Below are 23,812 nucleotides of genomic sequence, written 5' to 3' on the forward strand. Positions count from 1 at the left end.
GGCTGGCGACCCCGAGGGCCGGGGACCCCGAGGGCTAGCGACCCCGAGGGGCTGGCGACCCCGAGGGCCGGCGACCCCGAGGGGTGAACATTTAGGATTTTGCTCTAGCTCTACACAGCTGGTTTACATGATCAACTCATCATCAATATTTGATTATTGGAATCAGCTGTGTAGTATGAAGGCAAAACCCCCAAAACGTGCAGGCTTGTTTCCCATCAGTTCATGTTCCCCCCCCCCACACACACACACACACACACACACCATATCATGTTTCTCCCCCCTGCTCCTCTCTCAGTCCCCACTCTGCCAGTCTCACCCATGTGGTCGTTGGCACTCCACAGCCCAGACACATTAGACAAACACCATGAATTGGTTGCAGGTTTGTGCTTTCATCTCTGGACGCGTCCCCCCCAAAGAACAACGCGGTGATGTCATTTAACGAGCCTTCAGATCCTCCGGAGAAGACGATGGCATGAGGTTACCAGTTGCCACTGCCGGTTAGACGAAGACCCTTAACGGGCAGGACTGTGACGGCTTTAAACCGCAGACCACAGACAACAGAGGTCTTTCTAGTGGGCTATTCATCATGCTTTAGGGCCCAACCGCGTCCGTACCAAACTACTCACTGTTCTCAGCATGGCGGAACCCTGCTACCGGGTTAGACCTCTCTGGAGGAACGGTCTCTCTGGAGGAACGGTCTCTCTGGAGGAACGGTCTCTCTGGAGGAACGGTCTCTCTGGGAGGAACGGTCTCTCTGGAGGAACGGTCTCTCTGGAGGAACGGTCTCTCTGGAGGAACGGTCTCTCTGGGGGAACGGTCTCTCTGGAGGAACGGTCTCTCTGGAGGAACGGTCTCTCTGGGAGGAACGGTCTCTCTGGGAGGAACGGTCTCTCTGGAGGAACGGTCTCTCTGGGAGGAACGGTCTCTCTGGGAGGAACGGTCTCTCTGGGAGGAACGGTCTCTCTGGGAGGAACGGTCTCTCTGGAGGAACGGTCTCTCTGGGAGGAACGGTCTCTCTGGAGGAACGGTCTCTCTGGAGGAACGGTCTCTCTGGGAGGAACGGTCTCTCTGGGAGGAACGGTCTCTCTGGGAGGAACGGTCTCTCTGGAGGAACGGTCTCTCTGGGAGGAACGGTCTCTCTGGGAGGAACGGTCTCTCTGGAGGAACGGTCTCTCTGGGAGGAACGGTCTCTCTGGGAGGAACGGTCTCTCTGGGAGGAACGGTCTCTCTGGGAGGAACGGTCTCTCTGGAGGAACGGTCTCTCTGGGAGGAACGGTCTCTCTGGAGGAACGGTCTCTCTGGAGGAACGGTCTCTCTGGGAGGAACGGTCTCTCTGGGAGGAACGGTCTCTCTGGGAGGAACGGTCTCTCTGGAGGAACGGTCTCTCTGGGAGGAACGGTCTCTCTGGAGGAACGGTCTCTCTGGAGGAACGGTCTCTCTGGGAGGAACGGTCTCTCTGGGAGGAACGGTCTCTCTGGGAGGAACGGTCTCTCTGGGAGGAACGGTCTCTCTGGGAGGAACGGTCTCTCTGGGAGGAACGGTCTCTCTGGAGGAACGGTCTCTCTGGAGGAACGGTCTCTCTGGGAGGAACGGTCTCTCTGGGAGGAACGGTCTCTCTGGGAGGAACGGTCTCTCTGGGCGGAACGGTCTCTCTGGGAGGAACGGTCTCTCTGGGAGGAACGGTCTCTCTGGGAGGAACGGTCTCTCTGGGAGGAACGGTCTCTCTGGAGGAACGGTCTCTCTGGGAGGAACGGTCTCTCTGGGAGGAACGGTCTCTCTGGGAGGAACGGGAGGAACGGTCTCTCTGGGAGGAACGGTCTCTCTGGAGGAACGGTCTCTCTGGGAGGAACGGGAGGAACGGTCTCTCTGGGAGGAACGGTCTCTCTGGGAGGAACGGTCTCTCTGGAGGAACGGTCTCTCTGGGAGGAACGGTCTCTCTGGGAGGAACGGTCTCTCTGGGAGGAACGGTCTCTCTGGGTGGAACGGTCTCTCTGGAGGAACGGTCTCTCTGGGAGGAACGGTCTCTCTGGAGGAACGGTCTCTCTGGAGGAACGGTCTCTCTGGGAGGAACGGTCTCTCTGGGAGGAACGGTCTCTCTGGGAGGAACGGTCTCTCTGGGCGGAACGGTCTCTCTGGGAGGAACGGTCTCTCTGGGAGGAACGGTCTCTCTGGGAGGAACGGTCTCTCTGGGAGGAACGGTCTCTCTGGAGGAACGGTCTCTCTGGGAGGAACGGTCTCTCTGGGAGGAACGGTCTCTCTGGGAGGAACGGGAGGAACGGTCTCTCTGGGAGGAACGGTCTCTCTGGGAGGAACGGTCTCTCTGGGAGGAACGGTCTCTCTGGAGGAACGGTCTCTCTGGGAGGAACGGTCTCTCTGGGAGGAACGGTCTCTCTGGAGGAACGGTCTCTCTGGGGGAACGGTCTCTCTGGGAGGAACGGTCTCTCTGGGAGGAACGGTCTCTCTGGAGGAACGGTCTCTCTGGGAGGAACGGTCTCTCTGGGAGGAACGGTCTCTCTGGGAGGAACGGTCTCTCTGGGAGGAACGGTCTCTCTGGGCGGAACGGTCTCTCTGGGCGGAACGGTCTCTCTGGGAGGAACGGTCTCTCTGGGAGGAACGGTCTCTCTGGAGGAACGGTCTCTGGGAGGAATGGCTCGGTCTCTCTGGAGGAACGGTCTCTCTGGGAGGAACGGTCTCTCTGGAGGAACGGTCTCTCTGGGAGGAACGGTCTCTCTGGGAGGAACGGTCTCTCTGGGAGGAACGGTCTCTCTGGGAGGAACGGTCTCTCTGGAGGAACGGTCTCTCTGGGAGGAACGGTCTCTCTGGAGGAACGGTCTCTCTGGGAGGAACGGTCTCTCTGGAGGAACGGTCTCTGGGAGGAATGGCTCGGTCTCTCTGGAGGAACGGTCTCTTTGGGAGGAACGGTCTCTCTGGGAGGAACGGTCTCTCTGGGAGGAACGGTCTCTCTGGAGGAACGGTCTCTCTGGGAGGAACGGTCTCTCTGGGAGGAACGGTCTCTCTGGAGGAACGGTCTCTCTGGGAGGAACGGTCTCTCTGGAGGAACGGTCTCTCTGGGAGGAACGGCAAGGTCTCTCTGGGAGGAACGGTCTCTCTGGGAGGAACGGTCTCTCTGGGAGGAACGGTCTCTCTGGGAGGAACGGTCTCTCTGGGAGGAACGGTCTCTCTGGGAGGAACGACAAGGTCGCGTTAAACTCCGCTGTCCTACCGAGCAATAAGGGCATTAACTACTCGTAGTGTGGACACCTTTAACAGTAACTTTATGCAGTTACTGGTTAACGTGACCCCCATGTTCTCCATAACACAATACAATCGAGGCAGGATACTTGTCCACATGATTAAACATGTATTTAATGTAGCAAAAAAAATGATATTAACTCATTTTCGACCCAAATGAGCAGTTTGGTTAGCAGCCTGGTTAGGTGCCGTTACAGAGTGGGAAATAACAACCAGTCTCCTGTCTTCTCTAGGCCTGTTCTCTCCCAGATACAGCGGTGTTCAGCCTGGCTCCGGCGGGAGAGAAGACACCTTCCAGACCCGTCTCTGTGGCCTGCTGGGACCTGCTAAGAAAGGAGGGGGAGATCTCTCAGTTCCCTCTACCAACCAGACACATGATGTTCAGCTGCCTGCCCACCCCAGAACCTGGACCTGTAGCTGGGTCTGGGTCCTGGAGCCTCCCGGCCCCCATCAGACCTGACTTCCCCAGGCAGAGTGTGGCCGTCCCTGGGGAAATCTGCAGCAGCAGTGGTCTGAGCACCAGGTGGGTGAAACAGAGCAGAGAGACTACGGGACAGAGAGACTACAGGACAGAGAGACTACAGGACAGAGAGACTACAGGACAGAGAGACTACAGGACAGAGAGACTACAGGACAGAGAGACTACAGGACAGAGAGACTACAGGACAGAGAGACTACAGGACAGAGAGACTACAGAACAGAGAGACTACAGGACAGAGAGAACAGACTGACAAAACAGAGAGACTACAGGACAGAGAGAACAGACTCTGACAGAACAGAGAGACTACAGGACAGAGAGACTACAGGACAGAGAGAGAACAGACTCTGACAGAACAGAGAGACTACAGGACAGAGAGAACAGACTCTGACAGGCCAGAGAGACTACAGGACAGAGAGAACAGACTCTGACAGAACAGAGAGAGAACAGACTCTGACAGAACAGAGAGACTACAGGACAGAGAGAACAGACTCTGACAGGCCAGAGAGACTACAGGACAGAGAGAGAACAGACCCAGACAGAACAGAGAGACTACAGGACAGAGAGACTACAGGACAGAGAGAGAACAGACCCTGACAGAACAGAGAGACTACAGGACAGAGAGAACAGACTCTGACAGAACAGAGAGACTACAGGACAGAGAGAACAGACTCTGACAGAACAGAGAGACTACAGGACAGAGAGAACAGACTGACAAAACAGAGAGACTACAGGACAGAGAGAACAGACTCTGACAGAACAGAGAGACTACAGGACAGAGAGAACAGACTCTGACAGAACAGAGAGACTACAGGACAGAGAGAACAGACTGACAAAACAGAGAGACTACAGGACAGAGAGAACAGACTCTGACAGGCCAGAGAGACTACAGGACAGAGAGAACAGACTCTGACAGAACAGAGAGACTACAGGACAGAGAGAACAGACTGACAAAACAGAGAGACTACAGGACAGAGAGAACAGACTCTGACAGGCCAGAGAGACTACAGGACAGAGAGAACAGACTCTGACAGAACAGAGAGACTACAGGACAGAGAGAACAGACTCTGACAGAACAGAGAGACTACAGGACAGAGAGAACAGACTCTGACAGAACAGAGACTACAGGACAGAGAGAACAGACTCTGACAGAACAGAGACTACAGGACAGAGAGAACAGACTCTGACAGGCCAAAGAGACTACAGGACAGAGAGAACAGACTCTGACAGGCCAAAGAGACTACAGGACAGAGAGAACAGACTCTGACAGGACAGAGAGACTACAGGACAGAGAGACTACAGGACAGAGAGAACAGACTCTGACAGGCCAGAGAGACTACAGGACAGAGAGACTACAGGACAGAGAGAACAGACTCTGACAGGCCAGAGAGACTACAGGACAGAGAGACTACAGGACAGAGAGAACAGACTCTGACAGGACAGAGAGACTACAGGACAGAGAGAGAACAGACCCTGGCTAGGGGACATAAAGCACAGAGCCTTTAGTGGTCATGCCCTGTTAAACACTGGCACTGGAGCCATAAGGGATGCCCTCATCATTTCCACTGTCTCTACGACTTCTCTCTGTTCTCTCTCTCTCTCTCTCTGTCTCTCTCTCCCTCTCTCTCTGTTTATCTCTCTCTTGTCTCCGGGGGTGGCCTAAACACAGGCTCTTATAGTCGACTGTTTGGACAGCTTTCCTCTCAAAGAAAACAGATCTTCTCCTCTTCATAATTGGGCCCACGAGTTCAGAAGTGATTTTTACAACACAGATACTTTCAGTCTTTTGTTCTTTCACGGCCCAGCTGTGTTTCCCTCGGTCTGTCTGTGTGTGTTTCTGTGTGTGTGTCCCTTCCTCCCCAGGCCTGCCTCCAATCAGGGCCCTACCCTGCAGGCCTGCCTCCAATCAGGGCCCTACCCTGCAGGCCTGCCTCCAATCAGGGCCCTGTGCTGCAGGTGGTTAAATGACTCAGTGTTTGGTTTTTCCAGAGCGTTGGTGATGACGTACCAGGAACACCTGGGCGTCACCTACGTGACGCTGAACGAGGACCCCTGTCCTCACATGGTCATCCACAACCAGACCCCTCTCTCTATGCTGCTCAGGGAGAATGTTAAGGGTGAGGTCTCACACACACACACACACACACACACACACACACACACACACACACACACACACACACACACACACACACACCACACACACACACATACATACACACACACACACACACACATACATACACACACACACACACACACACACACACACACACACACACACACACACACACACACACACACACACACACACACACACACACATACACACACACACACATGTCAGAACTACACCTCTCCACATACGTGTTAACCTCAGACACGTTTTTTAAAATGTACGTACTTTGTGAATGTCTTTTTTAAATGGTCAAATAACATCGATCAACTGTTTACCGTTTGTCCCCCCCCAGAACCCCCCAGGACAGAGGTGTACTGCCGCCCCCTCCCTGCTAACACCTCCCTCCACCACGGACTCTACCACCACTTCTCCAGCTTCCCTGACTGCAGACAGAGAGAGCCTCTACCCACCGTGCAGCTGAAGACCAGTCCTAACCCAAACACGGGCCCTGGCTCCAGTCCGCAGCCCGGCGACCCGCAGACGTCTCCAGAGTGGAGCGACCCGGTGGACATCAACTGCCCCGGCACACAGGTCAACAACTAATACTACCCTCTGATATCTGCCATTTAACAGGTCAACAACTAATACTACCCTCTGATATCTGCTATTTAACAGGTCAACAACTAATACTACCCTCTGATATCTGCCATTTAACAGGTCAACAACTAATACTACCCTCTGATATCTGCCATTTAGGTTGGACATGCTTGCAGACATTGTTTTATGTATGGGTGGTCCTGATAAACAGACCCACTATACAGGCGTTGCAAGAGCCACCCAACATTATCCCCCGTACCACCACCCATAGACCCAACATTATCCCCCGTACCACCACCCATAGACCCAACATTATCACCCGTACCCGTACCACCACCCATAAACCCAACATTATCCCCCGTACCACCACCCATAAACCGAACATTATCCCCCGTACCACCACCCATAGACCCAACATTATCCCCCGTACCACCACCCATAAACCCAACATTATTCCCTACCACCACCCATAGACCCAACATTATCCCCTACTACCACCCATAAACCCAACATTATCTCTTACCACCACTCATAGACCCAACATTATCCCCCGTACCACCAACCATAGACAAAACAACCAATAGGGGTCACCCTCCCCCCAATCCTTAACCAGTAAGGGTCACCCCCCCCCCCCCCAATCCTTAACCAATAGGGGTCACCCTCCCCCCAATCCTTAACCAATAGGGGTCACCCTCCCCCCAATCCTTAACCAATAGAGGTCGTCTGTGTCAGGTTACAGAGGGGTGGCAGGACGACCCCAGGCAAAGTCAAGGTTAGGGTTTATTGTGACGGGCGGGGGGGGTGGCCAGGTCAGTACTCTGCAGGAGCTTCCTGTTCCCGTTAACACCTCTAACCACTAGGCTACCTGCAGAGAGGTCTAACTCTCCTATCATCTGTGTTTACTGTAGAGAGGTCTAACTCTCCTATCATCTGTGTTTACTGTAGAGAGGTCTAACTCTCCTATCATCTGTGTTTACTGTAGAGAGGTCTAACTCTCCTATCATCTGTGTTTACAGTAGAGAGGTCTAACTCTCCTATCATCTGTGTTTACTGTAGAGAAGTCTAACTCTCCTATCATCTGTGTTTACTGTAGAGAGGTCTAACTCTCCTATCATCTGTGTTTACTGTAGAGAGGTCTAACTCTCCTATCATCTGTGTTTACTGTAGAGAGGTCTAACTCTCCTATCATCTGTGTTTACTATAGAGAGGTCTAACTCTCCTATCATCTGTGTTTACTGTAGAGAGGTCTAACTCTCCTATCATCTGTGTTTACAGTAGAGAGGTCTAACTCTCCTATCATCTGTGTTTACTGTAGAGAGGTCTAACTCTCCTATCATCTGTGTTTACTGTAGAGAGGTCTAACTCTCCTATCATCTGTGTTTACTATAGAGAGGTCTAACTCTCCTGTCGTCTGTGTTTACTGTAGCCATATGGTCTGTACTGCATGTAGTTGATGTGTAAATGACTATATTCTGTATTCTGTCTGTATATATTGTCTCTTGTTGGCAGCACCACTTCAGCAGGTCCTTCTGGGTCTGAGTAAATGTCCTGAGTAAAGGTGTGTTGTGTTGCAGGTGGTTTTCCTACCAGGGTTTGGCTGTCTCTACATAGACGTAGTCCATCAGGGTGGCACAGTCATCCTCACCCTGGCACCAGAGGGCAGCGTGGACTCTGTCATGAGACTGCACAACAGGTACCAGTCCTTACATCCCCTAACCTCTAACCCCTAACCCAGCGTGGACTCTGTCATGAGCCTGTACAACAGGTACCAGTCCTTACACCCCCTAACCCCTAACCCCTAACCTTTAACCTCTAACCCAGCGTGGACTCTGTCATGAGCCTGTACAACAGGTACCAGTCCTTACATCCCCTAACCTTTAACCTCTAACCCCTAACCCAGCGTGGACTCTGTCATGAGCCTGCACAACAGGTACCAGTCCTTACACCCCCTAACCTTTAACCCCTAACCCCTAACCCAGCGTGGACTCTGTCATGAGCCTGCACAACAGGTACCAGTCCTTACACCCCCTAACCTCTAACCTTTAACCTCTAACCCCTAACCCAGCGTGGACTCTGTCATGAGCCTGCACAACAGGTACCAGTCCTTACACCCCCTAACCTCTAACCTTTAACCTCTAACCCCTAACCCAGCGTGGACTCTGTCATGAGCCTGTACAACAGGTACCAGTCCTTACATCCCCTAACCTTTAACCTCTAACCCCTAACCCAGCGTGGACTCTGTCATGAGCCTGCACAACAGGTACCAGTCCTTACATCCCCTAACCTCTAACCCCTATTCTCTAACCCCTAAACTCTAACCCCTATTCTCTAACCCCTAAACTCTAATATCTAACCCCTAAACTCTAATCCCTAACCTCTAATCCCTAATCCCTAACCTCTAACCCCTAACCCCTAACCCTACTACAGGAGAGACAAACACGACACTATATTTGTATGATAATAAAATATATGATTTTTGCTTTGCTTTAATGTAATCTATAATTGATAATGATGAGCAGTTAATTATAACCTGCATCAACAACATTAGCAGGTCATAGTTGACCCTGACAAAGGATGCAGGACATATTCTCTTTCACCACTGGGGGGCGCTGTAACCACTGTTCTGTTTTATCAACAATAAAACAATTTTTAAAGGATCAACATAACTGATTGATATCTGTCTCTCAGGACGTCCAATCGGAAGCTGGCGTTCAGGGTGTTGCTGAGCGAGGCCAGTGTGTCGCTGAGTGATGACATCACCAGTCGTTCGGGTTCCGTGGAGCTCTTGAGGCTGACTCTGTCCAAACTGCTACTGAACCTGTGTCCTGAACGGCTGGGTGACTCTGGCACGGGGCTGGGTGAAGGAGGCAGGAGGCTGGTCACCGCCGGGATGGGAGAGGCCTGTCTGGTGGAAGTCCACTGTGCCAGCCTGCAGGTGGGTTGACTTTTATAGGTCACCTTTATAGGTCACCCGACGAAGGCTATTTATAGGTCACCTGACGAAGGCTATTTATAGGTCACCTGACGAAGGCTGTTTCAGCCAAAACATTGTGTCTGCATGAAGGAATAAAGCACAGGAGCAACATGAAGGCTTTTCTTTCTTCATCGACTGTGAAACAATACAAAACATCTTCTGTAAAATAGAAAAATAGAAAAGGTACATTTCCTGCTTCCGCCATCTAAATATCTTCCTCTGTTCTCTTCCAGCTGGATAACTACAGTATAGATCTACACTATATATATCTATATTAACTAGATATTCCTCTTTACTCTTCCAGCTGGATAACTACAGTATAGATCTACACTATATAGACCAATATTAACTAGATATTCCTCTTTTCTCTTCCAGCTGGATAACTACAGTATAGATCTACACTAACTAGATATTCCTGTGTTCTCTTCCAGGAGGATAACTACAGTATAGATCTACACTAACTAGATTATATATATCTATATTACCTAGATATTCCTCTGTTCTCGTCCAGGTGGATAACTACAGTATAGATCTACACTAACTAGAGTATATAGATCTATATTAACTAGATATTCCTCTGTTCTCATCCAGGTGGATAACTACAGTATAGAGCTACACTAACTACACTATATAGATCTATATTAACTAGATATTCCTCTGTTCTCGTCCAGGTGGATAACTAGAGTATAGATCTACACTAACTAGAGTATATAGATCTATATAAACTAGATATTCCTCTGTTCTCGTCCAGGTGGACAACCAGCTGTATAACTAGAGTATAGATCTATATAAACTAGATATTCCTCTGTTCTCGTCCAGGTGGATAACCAGCTGTATAACCGTGCCAGCTTCCACTTCCCGGTGTTGTTGTGCCAGGAGCAGAGTGTGGAGCTTCCCCTCTGGACCAGCGATGCCAACCCCACCACCTCACTACAGGCCCTGGAGGAGTTTAAGGCGTCGTGCTTCCTCCAGCTGGGTCTCACCCTGGACAGGTATAATACCATCACTGTGTTGTCCATGGAAGTAATACCAATATCAGCATACCAACTATACAGCATCATTAATACAGCATCATTAATACAACATCATTAATGCAGCATCATTAATACAGTATCATTAATACAGCGTCATTAATACAGCATCATTAATACAGCATCATTAATACAGCGTCATTACTACAGCATCATTAATACAGCATCATTAATACAGCATCATTAATACATCATTAATACAGCGTCATTAATACAGCATCATTAATACAGCATCATTAATACAGCGTCATTAATACAGCGTCATTAATACAGCATCATTAATACATCATTAATACAGCATCATTAATACAGCGTCATTAATACAGCATCATTAATACAGCATCATTAATACAGCGTCATTAATACAGCATCATTAATACAACATTAATACAGCATCATTTATACAGCATCATTAATACAACATTAATACAGCATCATTAATACAACATTAATACAGCATCATTAATACAGCGTCATTAATACAGCATCATTAATACAGCATCATTAATACAACATTAATACAGCATCATTAATACAGCATCATTAATACATCATTAATACAGCATCATTAATACAGCGTCATTAATACAGCATCGTTAATACAGCATCATTAAATTAATACAGCGTCATTAATACAACATCATTAATACAGCATCATTAATACAGCATCATTAATACAGCATCATTAATACAGCGTCATTAATGCAGCATCATTAAACTAATACAGCATCATTAATACAGCGTCATTAATACAGCATCATTAATACAGTATCATTAAATTAATACAGCATCATTAATACAGCATCGTTAATACAGCATCATTAAATTAATACAGCGTCATTAATACAGCATCATTAATACAGCGTCATTAATACAGCGTCATTAATACAGCATCATTAATGCAGCATCGTTAATACAGCGTCATTAATACAGCGTCATTAATACAGCATCATTAATACAGCATCATTAAATTAATACAGCATCATTAATACAGCATCGTTAATACAGCATCATTAATACAGCGTCATTAATGCAGCATCATTAAACTAATACAGCATCATTAATACAGCATCATTAATACAGCATCATTAATACAGTATCATTAATGCAGCATCATTAATGCAGCATCATTAAACTAATACAGCATCATTAATACAGCGTCATTAATACAGCATCATTAATACAGTATCATTAAATTAATACAGCATCATTAATACAGCATCGTTAATGCAGCATCGTTAATACAGCGTCATTAATACAGCGTCATTAATACAGCATCATTAATACAGCATCATTAATACAGCGTCATTAATACAGCGTCATTAATACAGCATCATTAATACAGCATCGTTATTACAGCATCATTAATACAGCATCATTAACATAGCATCATTAATACAGCATCACTAATACAGTATCATTAATACAGCATCATCAACACAGCATCATTAATACAGCATCATTAATACAGCATCGTTATTTCAGCATCATGAATACAACATCATTAATACAGCATCATTAATACAGTATCATTAAATTACTACAGCATCATTAATACAGCATCATTAATACAGCATCATTAACACAGCATCATTAATACAGCATCATTAATACAGCATCGTTATTACAGCATCATGAATACAACATCATTAATACAGCATCATGAATACAACACCATTAATACAGCATCATTAATACGGCATCATTATTACGGCATCATGAATACAGCATCAGTAATACAGCATCACGAATACAGCATCATTAATACAGCATCATTGATTCAGCATCAGTAATACAGCATCACGAATACAGCATCATTAATACAGCATCGTTAATACAGCATCATTAATACGGCATCGTGAATACAGCATCGTTATTACAGCATCATTAATACAGCATCATTAATACAGCATCATGAATACAGTATCATTAATACAGCATCATTAATACAACATCAATACAACATCAATACAGCATCATTATTACAGCATCATTAATACAGCATCAATAACACAATACAAGGGAAGGTGAGCAGACAGAGCAGATCTCTCCATCATTGTCCCTTGTGAGACACCGTCCAGCCATGTCATGTATCCCATGTTGGGTCCTGTGGCCCTCTGTTCAATAGCCTGCTGCTGGTTGAGGTAAAGCTGTTCCTGACTGGGGCCTTGTCTTTCCTACAGGGAGGACTACAGTGTGGACCAACTGACCTTCCACATCAAACCAGCCCGTCTCTACCTAGAGGACACCTTCGTCTACTATATCAAGACTCTGTTTCACACCTACATCCCAGACTCAGCCCTGGCCCCTTCCCCGGGCCCTAACCCCTCAGAGCCCTACGGTGGCCCCTTGCTCCCGGGGACCGTCCGTCGGTCCATCCCGGCCCTGGTGCACCCTCTGAGGCTGCAGCGACTGGTCATTCAGCCAGTCAACGTGTTGGTTAGCATCCACGCCTCTCTGAAGCTCTACATCGCCTCGGACCACACCCCGCTGTCTTTCTCCCTGTTCGACAGAGGACCGCTCTGTACTACAGCCAGACAGCTGATTCACGCACTCACCATGCACTACGCTGCCGGGGCCCTGTTCAGAGCTGGTGAGTGGGAGGGAGGGAGGGTGTGTGTGTGTGTGTGTGTGTGTAGGGGTGCCACAGTCAGACTAGTGAAGTTACGTCACATTGTTTATTGACGTGTGACAGCTTCCCCCCGTCGGCCGGTCCTCAGGGTTGGCAGGTACCGTACTCTAGGGGCCTGTGGGCTGTCCTGACGTCTCTCACTCCCTCTCCATCTTTCGCTCGATCCCTCTCTCTCTCTGTCTCTCTCTCAATCTGCCTCGCCCTCTCTCTCTCAATCTCTCTCTCAATCTGCCTCGCCCTCTCTCTCTCAATCTCTCTCCCCCCCTCTCTCTCTCTCTCTCTCTCTCTCTTTCTCTCCCTCTCTCCAGGCTGGGTGGTGGGGTCTCTGGATCTACTTGGAAGTCCTGCCAGTCTGGTGAGGTCCATCGGTAACGGAGTAGCAGACTTCTTCCGCCTGCCATATGAGGGTTTAACCCGGGGCCCCGGGGCCTTCGTCAGCGGAGTGTCACGAGGAACCACCTCATTCGTCAAACACATCTCTAAAGGTACCATACCACTTCTCTAAAGGTACCATACCACATCTCTAATGGTACCATACCACATCTCTAAAGGTACCATACCACTTCTCTAAAGGTACCATACCACATCTCTAATGGTACCATACCACATCTCTAACACATCTCTAAAGGTACCATACCACATCTCTAATGGTACCATACCACATCTCTAACACATCTCTAAAGGTACCATACCACATCTCTAATGGTACCATACCACATCTCTAAAGGTACCATACCACATCTCTAATGGTACCATACCACATCTCTAATGGTACCATACCACATCTCTAACACATCTCTAAAGGTACCATACCACATCTCTAACACATCTCTAAAGGTACCATACCACATCTCTAAAGGTACCATACCACATCTCTAAAGGTACCATACCACATCTCTAAAGGTACCATACCACATCTCTAACACATCTCTAAAGGTACCATACCACATCTCTAAAGGTACCATACCACATCTCTAAAGGTACCATACCACATCTCTAAAGGTACCATACCACATCTCTAAAGGTACCATACCACATCTCTAATGGTACCATACCACATCTCTAAAGGTACCATACCACATCTCTAAAGGTACCATACCACATCTCTAAAGGTACCATACCACATCTCTAATGGTACCATACCACATCTCTAATGGTACCATACCACATCTCTAAAGGTACCATACCACATCTCTAAAGGTACCATACCACATCTCTAAAGGTACCATACCACATCTCTAATGGTACCATACCACATCTCTAATGGTACCATACCACATCTCTAAAGGTACCATACCACATCTCTAAAGGTACCATACCACATCTCTAAAGGTACCATACCACATCTCTAAAGGTACCATACCACATCTCTAATGGTACCATACCACATCTCTAAAGGTACCATACCACATCTCTAATGGTACCATACCACATCTCTAATGGCACCACATCTCTAATGGTACCATACCACATCTCTAAAGGTACCATACCACATCTCTAATGGTACCATACCACATCTCTAATGGTACCATACCACATCTCTAATGGTACCATACCACATCTCTAATGGTACCATACCACATCTCTAATGGTACCATACCACATCTCTAAAGGTACCATACCACATCTCTAAAGGTACCATACCACATCTCTAATGGTACCATACCACATCTCTAATGGTACCATACCACATCTCTAATGGTACCATACCACATCTCTAAAGGTACCATACCACATCTCTAATGGTACCATACCACATCTCTAATGGTACCATACCACATCTCTAATGGTACCATACCACATCTCTAAAGGTACCATACCACAACTCTAATGGTACCATACCACATCTCTAATGGTACCATACCACATCTCTAATGGTACCATACCACATCTCTAATGGTACCATACCACATCTCTAAAGGTACCATACCACATCTCTAAAGGTACCATACCACATCTCTAATGGTACCATACCACATCTCTAATGGTACCATACCACATCTCTAATGGTACCATACCACATCTCTAATGGTACCATACCACATCTCTAATGGTACCATACCACATCTCTAAAGGTACCATACCACATCTCTAAAGGTACCATACCACATCTCTAATGGTACCATACCACATCTCTAAATGTACCATACCACATCTCTAAATGTACCATACCACATCTCTAAAGGTACCATACCACATCTCTAATGGTACCATACCACACCTCTAAAGGTACCATACCACATCTCTAATGGTACCATACCACATCTCTAATGGTACCATACCACATCTCTAATGGTACCATACCACATCTCTAAATGTACCATACCACATCTCTAAAGGTACCATACCACATCTCTAAAGGTACCATACCACATCTCTAATGGTACCATACCACACCTCTAAAGGTACCATACCACATCTCTAAAGGTACCATATCACATCTCTAATGGTACCATACCACATCTCTAATGGTACCATACCACATCTCTAAAGGTACCATACCACATCTCTAATGGTACCATACCACATCTCTAATGGCACCATACCACATCTCTAAAGGTACCATACCACATCTCTAAAGGTACCATACCACATCTCTAAAGGTACCATACCACATCTCTAATGGTACCATACCACATCTCTAATGGTACCATACCACATCTCTAAAGGTATCATACCACATCTCTAATGGTACCATACCACATCTCTAATGGCACCATACCACATCTCTAATGGTACCATGCCACATCTCTAATGGTACCATACCACATCTCTAAAGGTACCATACCACATCTCTAAAGGTACCATACCACATCTCTAAAGGTACCATGCCACATCTCTAATGGTACCATACCACATCTCTAAAGGTACCATACCACATCTCTAATGGTACCATACCACATCTCTAAAGGTACCATTCCACATCACTAATGGTACCATACCACATCTCTAATGGTACCATACCACATCTCTAAAGGTACCATACCACATCTCTAAAGGTACCATACCACATCTCTAATGGTACCATACCACATCTCTAAAGGTACCATACCACATCTCTAATGGTACCATACCACATCTCTAATGGTACCATACCACATCTCTAATGGTACCATACCACATCTCTAATGGTACCATACCACATCTCTAAAGGTACCATACCACATCTCTAATGGTACCATACCACATCTCTAATGGTACCATACCACATCTCTAAATGTACCATACCACATCTCTAAAGGTACCATACCACATCTCTAAAGGTACCATACCACATCTCTAATGGTACCATACCACACCTCTAAAGGTACCATACCACATCTCTAAAGGTACCATATCACATCTCTAATGGTACCATACCACATCTCTAATGGTACCATACCACATCTCTAAAGGTACCATACCACATCTCTAAAGGTACCATACCACATCTCTAATGGTACCATACCACATCTCTAAAGGTACCATACCACATCTCTAAAGGTACCATACCACATCTCTAAAGGTACCATACCACATCTCTAAAGGTACCATGCCACATCTCTAATGGTACCATACCACATCTCTAAAGGTACCATACCACATCTCTAAAGGTACCATACCACATCTCTAATGGTACCATACCACATCTCTAATGGTACCATACCACATCTCTAATGGTACCATACCACATCTCTAATGGTACCATACCACATCTCTAAAGGTACCATACCACATCTCTAAAGGTACCATACCACATCTCTAATGGTACCATACCACATCTCTAAAGGTACCATACCACATCTCTAATGGTACCATACCACATCTCTAAAGGTACCATTCCACATCACTAATGGTACCATACCACATCTCTAATGGTACCATACCACATCTCTAAAGGTACCATACCACATCTCTAAAGGTACCATACCACATCTCTAATGGTACCATACCACATCTCTAAAGGTACCATACCACATCTCTAATGGTACCATACCACATCTCTAATGGCACCATACCACATCTCTAAAGGTACCATACCACATCTCTAATGGTACCATACCACATCTCTAATGGTACCATACCACATCTCTAATGGTACCATACCACATCTCTAATGGTACCATACCACATCTCTAAAGGTACCATACCACATCTCTAAAGGTACCATACCACATCTCTAAAGGTACCATACCACATCTCTAAAGGTACCATACCACATCTCTAAAGGTACCATACCACATCTCTAAAGGTACCATACCACATCTCTAAAGGTACCATACCACATCTCTAATGGTACCATACCACATCTCTAAAGGTACCATACCACATCTCTAAAGGTACCATACCACATCTCTAATGGTACCATACCACATCTCTAAAGGTACCATACCACATCTCTAATGGTACCATACCACATCTCTAAAGGTACCATACCACATCTCTAATGGTACCATACCACATCTCTAAAGGTACCATACCACATCTCTAAAGGTACCATACCACATCTCTAATGGTACCATACCACATCTCTAAAGGTACCATACCACATCTCTAATGGTACCATACCACATCTCTAATGGTACCATACCACATCTCTAAAGGTACCATACCACATCTCTAAAGGTACCATACCACATCTCTAAAGGTACCATACCACATCTCTAAAGGTACCATACCTAGTGGCGAGGCATCGGTTGGTCTGAAATATAAACCCAGGATTGTGCCTTTAAATCCTGTATATCTTTAAACAGGTCTGGGAACAGGGTAGTCAGTTAAAAGGTTAATTCTCCTGTCTCTTCCTATAGGCACGCTGACGTCCATCACCAACCTGGCGACCAGCCTGGCCAGAAACATGGACCGGCTGTCCCTGGATGAGGAGCACTATACCAGGCAGGAGGAGTGGAGGAGACAGCTACCTGAGAGCCTGGGGGACGGACTCAGACAGGGCCTGTCTAGACTGGGCATCAGCCTACTGGGTGGGTGGAGTATAGACAGTCAGTCAGTCAGTCAGCTAGTCACTCAGCCAGACAGTCAGCCAGTCACTCAGTCAGTTAGCCAGACAGTCAGCCATACAGTCAGTCAGCCAGTCAGTCAGTTAGCCAGACAGTCAGCCATACAGTCAGTTAGCCAGACAGTCAGTCAGTCACGCAGCCAGTCACTCAGCCAGTCACTCAGTCAGTCACTCAGCCAGTCACTCAGTCACTCAGCCAGTCACTCAGCCAGTCACTCAGTCACTCAGCCAGTCAGTCACTCAGCCAGTCACTCAGCCAGCCAGTCACTCAGCCAGTCAGTCAGACAGTTAGCCAGACAGTCAGCCATACAGTCAGTTAGCCAGACAGTCAGCCAGTCACTCAGCCAGTCAGTCAGTTAGCCATACAGTCACTCAGCCAGTCAGTCAGCTAGTCAGTCAGTTAGCCAGACAGTCAGTCACGCAGCCAGTCACTCAGCCAGTCACTCAGTCAGTCCCTCAGTCACTCAGCCAGTCACTCAGTCACTCAGCCAGTCACTCAGTCAGTCACTCAGCCAGTCACTGTCACTCAGCCAGTCACTCAGTCAGTCACTCAGCCAGTCACTCAGCCAGTCACTCAGCCAGTCACTCAGCCAGTCAGTCAGACAGTTAGCCAGACAGTCAGTTAGCCAGACAGTCAGTCAGTTAGTCAGTCACGCAGCCAGTCACTCAGCCAGCCAGTCACTCAGACAGTTAGCCAGTCACTCAGCCAGTCACTCAGCCATACATGATACTCTTTTATAATACATGATACTATGTTGTAATACGTGACACTCTGTTGTCTCCAGGAGCGATCGCTGGCATCGTGGACCAACCCATGTTATGATACTATGTTATGATCCTCTGTTGTCTCCAGGAGCGATCGCTGGCATCGTGGACCAACCCATGTTATGATACTATGTTATGATCCTCTGTTGTCTCCAGGAGCGATCGCTGGCATCGTGGACCAACCCATGCAGAACTTCCAGCGTGGTTCAGAGATGCAGAGTTCAGCAAGCAGCAAGGCCAAAGGGGTCATCTCTGGGGTGGGGAAAGGCATCGTGGGGGTCTTTACCAAACCTATAGGGGGCGCCGCAGAGCTGGTCTCTCAGACGGGATACGGTGGGTTCACACACTTCACTGTTTATGTTTGAAAACATTTAATTTGAGCTTTTTATTTTACCACTGGCAGGTCAACTCAGAACAAATTCTTTATTTACAACGACGGTCCTGATCGGTTGTTAACACATTACTGTTCGACAGTAGTGGACACACATCCAACACAACCGGTTTATTGTCACTCAGGCCTGACGACCTTCTGGTCGAAACGTTACACATTAAACGTTATGGGACGATTCCAGCGCTTTTCCACTGAACTACAAGTCCCCTGTTAAGCAATTGTTGCTTTTCTTTACGAGCCTCCCACTCCAAGTAGCACAGATTACTCCCTCAACAGTACTGTAGGCCTGCTGTATTGTCCTGGCAGTATGCTAACACACAGATTACTCCCTCAACAGTACTGTAGGCCTGCTGTATTGTCCTGGCAGTATGCTAACACACAGATTACTCCCTCAACAGTACTGTAGGCCTGCTGTATTGTCCTGGCAGTATGCTAACGCACAGATTACTCCCTCAACAGTACTGTAGGCCTGCTGTATTGTCCTGGCAATATGCTAACACACAGATTACTCCCTCAACAGTACTGTAGGCCTGCTGTATTGTCCTGGCAATATGCTAACACACAGATTACTCCCTCAACAGTACTGTAGGCCTGCTGTATTGTCCTGCCAATATGCTAACACACAGATTACTCCCTCAACAGTGCTGTAGGCCTGCTGTAGTGTTCTGGCCTGGGGGGTCCTGGCAGTATGTTAACACACAGATTACTCCCTCAACAGTACTGTAGGCCTGCTGTAGTGTCCTGGCAGTATGCTAACACACAGATTACTCCCTCAACAGTACTGTAGGCCTGATGTATTGTCCTGGCAGTATGCTAACACACAGATTACTCCCTCAACAGTACTGTAGGCCTGCTGTATTGTCCTGGCAGTATGCTAACACACAGATTACTCCCTCAACAGTACTGTAGGCCTGCTGTATTGTCCTGGCAGTATGCTAACACACAGATTACTCCCTCAACAGTACTGTAGGCCTGCTGTAGTGTCCTGGGGGGTCCTGGCAGTATGCTAACACACAGTAGTAATGCTCCCTCCAAGGAGCCCTAGCGGTCCTACCGTAGCGGTATGCTAACAGGCTGTAATACCCAGTCTATGAGGTGGTAGCGGTCCTAGCGTAGCGGTATGCTAACAGGCTGTAATACCCAGTCTATGAGGTGGTAGCGGTCCTACCGTAGCGGTATGCTAACAGGCTGTAATACCCAGTCTATGAGGTGGTAGCGGTCCTAGCGTAGCGGTATGCTAACAGGCTGTAATACCCAGTCTATGGGGTGGTAGCAGTTCCAGCGTAGCGGTATGCTAACATGCGGTCATTCCCAGTCTATGGGGTGGTAGCAGTTCCAGCGTAGCGGTATGCTAACATGCGGTCATGCCCAGTCTATGGGGTGGTAGCAGTTCCAGCGTAGCGGTATGCTAACATGCTGTAATACCCAGTCTATGGGGTGGTAGCAGTTCCAGCGTAGCGGTATGCTAACATGCTGTAATACCCAGTCTATGGGGTCCTACCGTAGCGTGTTAGTGTTTATTACCTGGGCCCTGGAGGGTTTATTAACTGGGCCCTGGAGTGTTTATTACCTGGGCCCTGGAGTGTTTATTACCTGGGCCCTGGAGGGTTTATTACCTGGGCCCTGGAGTGTTTATTACCTGGGCCCTGGAGTGTTTATTACCTGGGCCCTGGAGTGTTTATTACCTGGGCCCTGGAGTGTTTATTACCTGGGCCCTGGAGTGTTTATTACCTGGGCCCTGGAGTGTTTATTAACCGGGCCCTGGAGTGTTTATTAACTGGGCCCTGGAGTGTTTATCAACTGATGCTAATCTAGCTCCCCTAGCTAGCTACACACACAACTGATGCTAATCTAGCTCCCCTAGCTAGCTACACACACAAACACAGGTTCTACAACACACAGGGTGGGGGGGGGGGGGGTGGGGACAGGTTCCACAACACACAGGGTGGGGGGGGGGGGGACAGGTTCCACAACACACAGGGTGGGGGGGGTAGGTTCTACAACGTGGGGGGGGGGGCAGGTTCCACAACACACAGGGTGGTGGGGGGGGGTAGGTTCCAGAGTGCCAGAGCAGTGACATCATCAGCAGTAGGATGTTTTATGACTTGTTTTAAAATGCATGACGTCATCAAGTCACTTCACGGCTGACAGGAAGACGAGGCAACAAGCTGCATATGTAGACATACACACACACAGTAACACATACACACACAGGAACACACACACATCCTGTGGGTCTTGGGGACTGAGTAGGGGCTAGTCTACTGTACACTGAACCTTTCTGCTTTGGTCTACTATATGTGTGTGTGTGTGTGTGTGTGTGTGTGTGTGTGTGTGTGTGTGTGTGTGTGTGTGTGTGTGTGTGTGTGTGTGTGTGTGTGTGTGTGTGTTGTTGTCCTGAGCAGGTATCCTTCATGGGGCTGGTCTCTGGCAGCTCCCCAAACAGCTGTACCTCCCAGCAGACCAGAAGTCAGCCCTCGCCCCCAACAGCCACGTCAAATACGTCTGGTAAGAGCTGAACTCTACACACACACACACACACACACACACAGCTCAGGTCCCCAACAGCCACGTCACCTTTATGAAAGGGATCCCTGCTGCTCATTTGCTTCCCCACCAAGCTGCAGGAACGGAGGAGCAAACTGAAGTAGAAGAAGAGATTCAGAAACTCTTGGAGGACCGTGGAATGTATTTAGTAATTAGACAGGAACAGTGTACATTAAACACATCATCAATATTACAGTCATGAAACATCCATGTAAATGTGTCCTGGGAAAGTCAGGGTAAATACACATACTCACTACAAACCACATTACATCCCAATACAATAGGATTCTAACGACGACAATAATCTGTTAAAACCCACTGTCGTCAGCTGTCCTCTGACATATGAGGAGACACAGGTAACTCAGGTGTACAGGCTTCGGGTTTGATTTGGGCCGGGATTTAAAAAGGTCAAAGTGCACAGTAAATAATCAGTTCAGTTTGTCAAGTCTATGAGCAGTGTATTCCAGTATGTTGTAGCTGTTACTGAGAGGGCTGATTGGTTGAGTTCACTGTGTCTGAAATGGACAACGCAGTCCCCTGTAGTTACTGTCCTTTGTTATCCTGGAACTGGTTTCCTTCAGCATGGCCAGCAGGACCACCTTGCATCCCACTGCTGGCTTGGTTCTGGTCGGTCTGAGAGACCCGATGCTGCTGGAACTAACCAGGTTTGGTCCTGGTCGGTCTGGGAGACCAGGTGCTGCTGGAACTAACCAGGTTTGGTCCTGGTCGGTCTGGGAGACCCGATGCTGCTGGAACTAACCAGGTTTGGTCCTGGTCGGTCTGGGAGACCAGGTGGTGCTGGAACTAACCAGGTTTGGTCCTGGTCGGTCTGGGAGACCAGATGCTGCTGGAACTAACCAGGTTTGGTCCTGGTCGGTCTGGGAGACCAGGTGCTGCTGGAACTAACCAGGTTTGGTTCTGGTCGGTCTGGGAGACCCGATGCTGCTGGAACTAACCAGGTTTGGTTCTGGTCGGTCTGGGAGACCAGGTGCTGCTGGAACTAACCAGGTTTGGTTCTGGTCGGTCTGGGAGACCCGATGCTGCTGGAACTAACCAGGTTTGGTCCTGGTCGGTCTGGGAGACCCGATGCTGCTGGAACTAACCAGGTTTGGTTCTGGTCGGTCTGGGAGACCCGATGCTGCTGGAACTAACCAGGTTTGGTCCTGGTCGGTCTGGGAGACCAGATGCTGCTGGAACTAACCAGGTTTGGTCCTGGTCGGTCTGGGAGACCAGGTGGTGCTGGAACTAACCAGGTTTGGTCCTGGTCGGTCTGGGAGACCCGATGCTGCTGGAACTAACCAGGTTTGGTCCTGGTCGGTCTGGGAGACCAGGTGGTGCTGGAACTAACCAGGTTTGGTCCTGGTCGGTCTGGGAGACCCGATGCTGCTGGAACTAACCAGGTTTGGTCCTGGTCGGTCTGGGAGACCAGGTGGTGCTGGAACTAACCAGGTTTGGTCCTGGTCGGTCTGGGAGACCAGATGCTGCTGGAACTAACCAGGTTTGGTCCTGGTCGGTCTGGGAGACCAGGTGCTGCTGGAACTAACCAGGTTTGGTTCTGGTCGGTCTGGGAGACCCGATGCTGCTGGAACTAACCAGGTTTGGTTCTGGTCGGTCTGGGAGACCAGGTGCTGCTGGAACTAACCAGGTTTGGTTCTGGTCGGTCTGGGAGACCCGATGCTGCTGGAACTAACCAGGTTTGGTCCTGGTCGGTCTGGGAGACCCGATGCTGCTGGAACTAACCAGGTTTGGTCCTGGTCGGTCTGGGAGACCCGATGCTGCTGGAACTAACCAGGTTTGGTCCTGGTCGGTCTGGGAGACCAGATGCTGCTGGAACTAACCAGGTTTGGTCCTGGTCGGTCTGGGAGACCAGATGCTGCTGGAACTAACCAGGTTTGGTTCTGGTCGGTCTGGGAGACCCGATGCTGCTGGAACTAACCAGGTTTGGTCCTGGTCGGTCTGGGAGACCAGGTGCTGCTGGAACTAACCAGGTTTGGTCCTGGTCGGTCTGGGAGACCCGATGCTGCTGGAACTAA

The 23,812-nt window shown here is 48.3% G+C and overlaps 1 protein-coding gene across 1 annotated transcript in view; it reads left to right on the plus strand.

Annotated features, from left to right (window-relative positions):
• LOC139572810 (intermembrane lipid transfer protein VPS13B-like) overlaps positions 1–23,812 on the plus strand; it is a 920,449-nt gene that overhangs the window by 890,908 nt on the left and 5,729 nt on the right. Inside the window, exons 53-63 of the mRNA XM_071395592.1 lie at positions 3,486–3,775; positions 5,720–5,847; positions 6,202–6,440; positions 8,021–8,139; positions 9,135–9,381; positions 10,240–10,412; positions 12,635–13,044; positions 13,392–13,568; positions 17,871–18,041; positions 18,998–19,174; positions 21,638–21,740. Of these exons, the coding sequence (XP_071251693.1) occupies positions 3,486–3,775; positions 5,720–5,847; positions 6,202–6,440; positions 8,021–8,139; positions 9,135–9,381; positions 10,240–10,412; positions 12,635–13,044; positions 13,392–13,568; positions 17,871–18,041; positions 18,998–19,174; positions 21,638–21,740 (2,234 nt within the window). The remainder of the gene's footprint in view (positions 1–3,485; positions 3,776–5,719; positions 5,848–6,201; positions 6,441–8,020; positions 8,140–9,134; positions 9,382–10,239; positions 10,413–12,634; positions 13,045–13,391; positions 13,569–17,870; positions 18,042–18,997; positions 19,175–21,637; positions 21,741–23,812) is intronic.

This window comes from Salvelinus alpinus, chromosome 4, assembly GCF_045679555.1.
Source record: "Salvelinus alpinus chromosome 4, SLU_Salpinus.1, whole genome shotgun sequence".
NCBI lineage: Eukaryota > Metazoa > Chordata > Actinopteri > Salmoniformes > Salmonidae > Salvelinus > Salvelinus alpinus.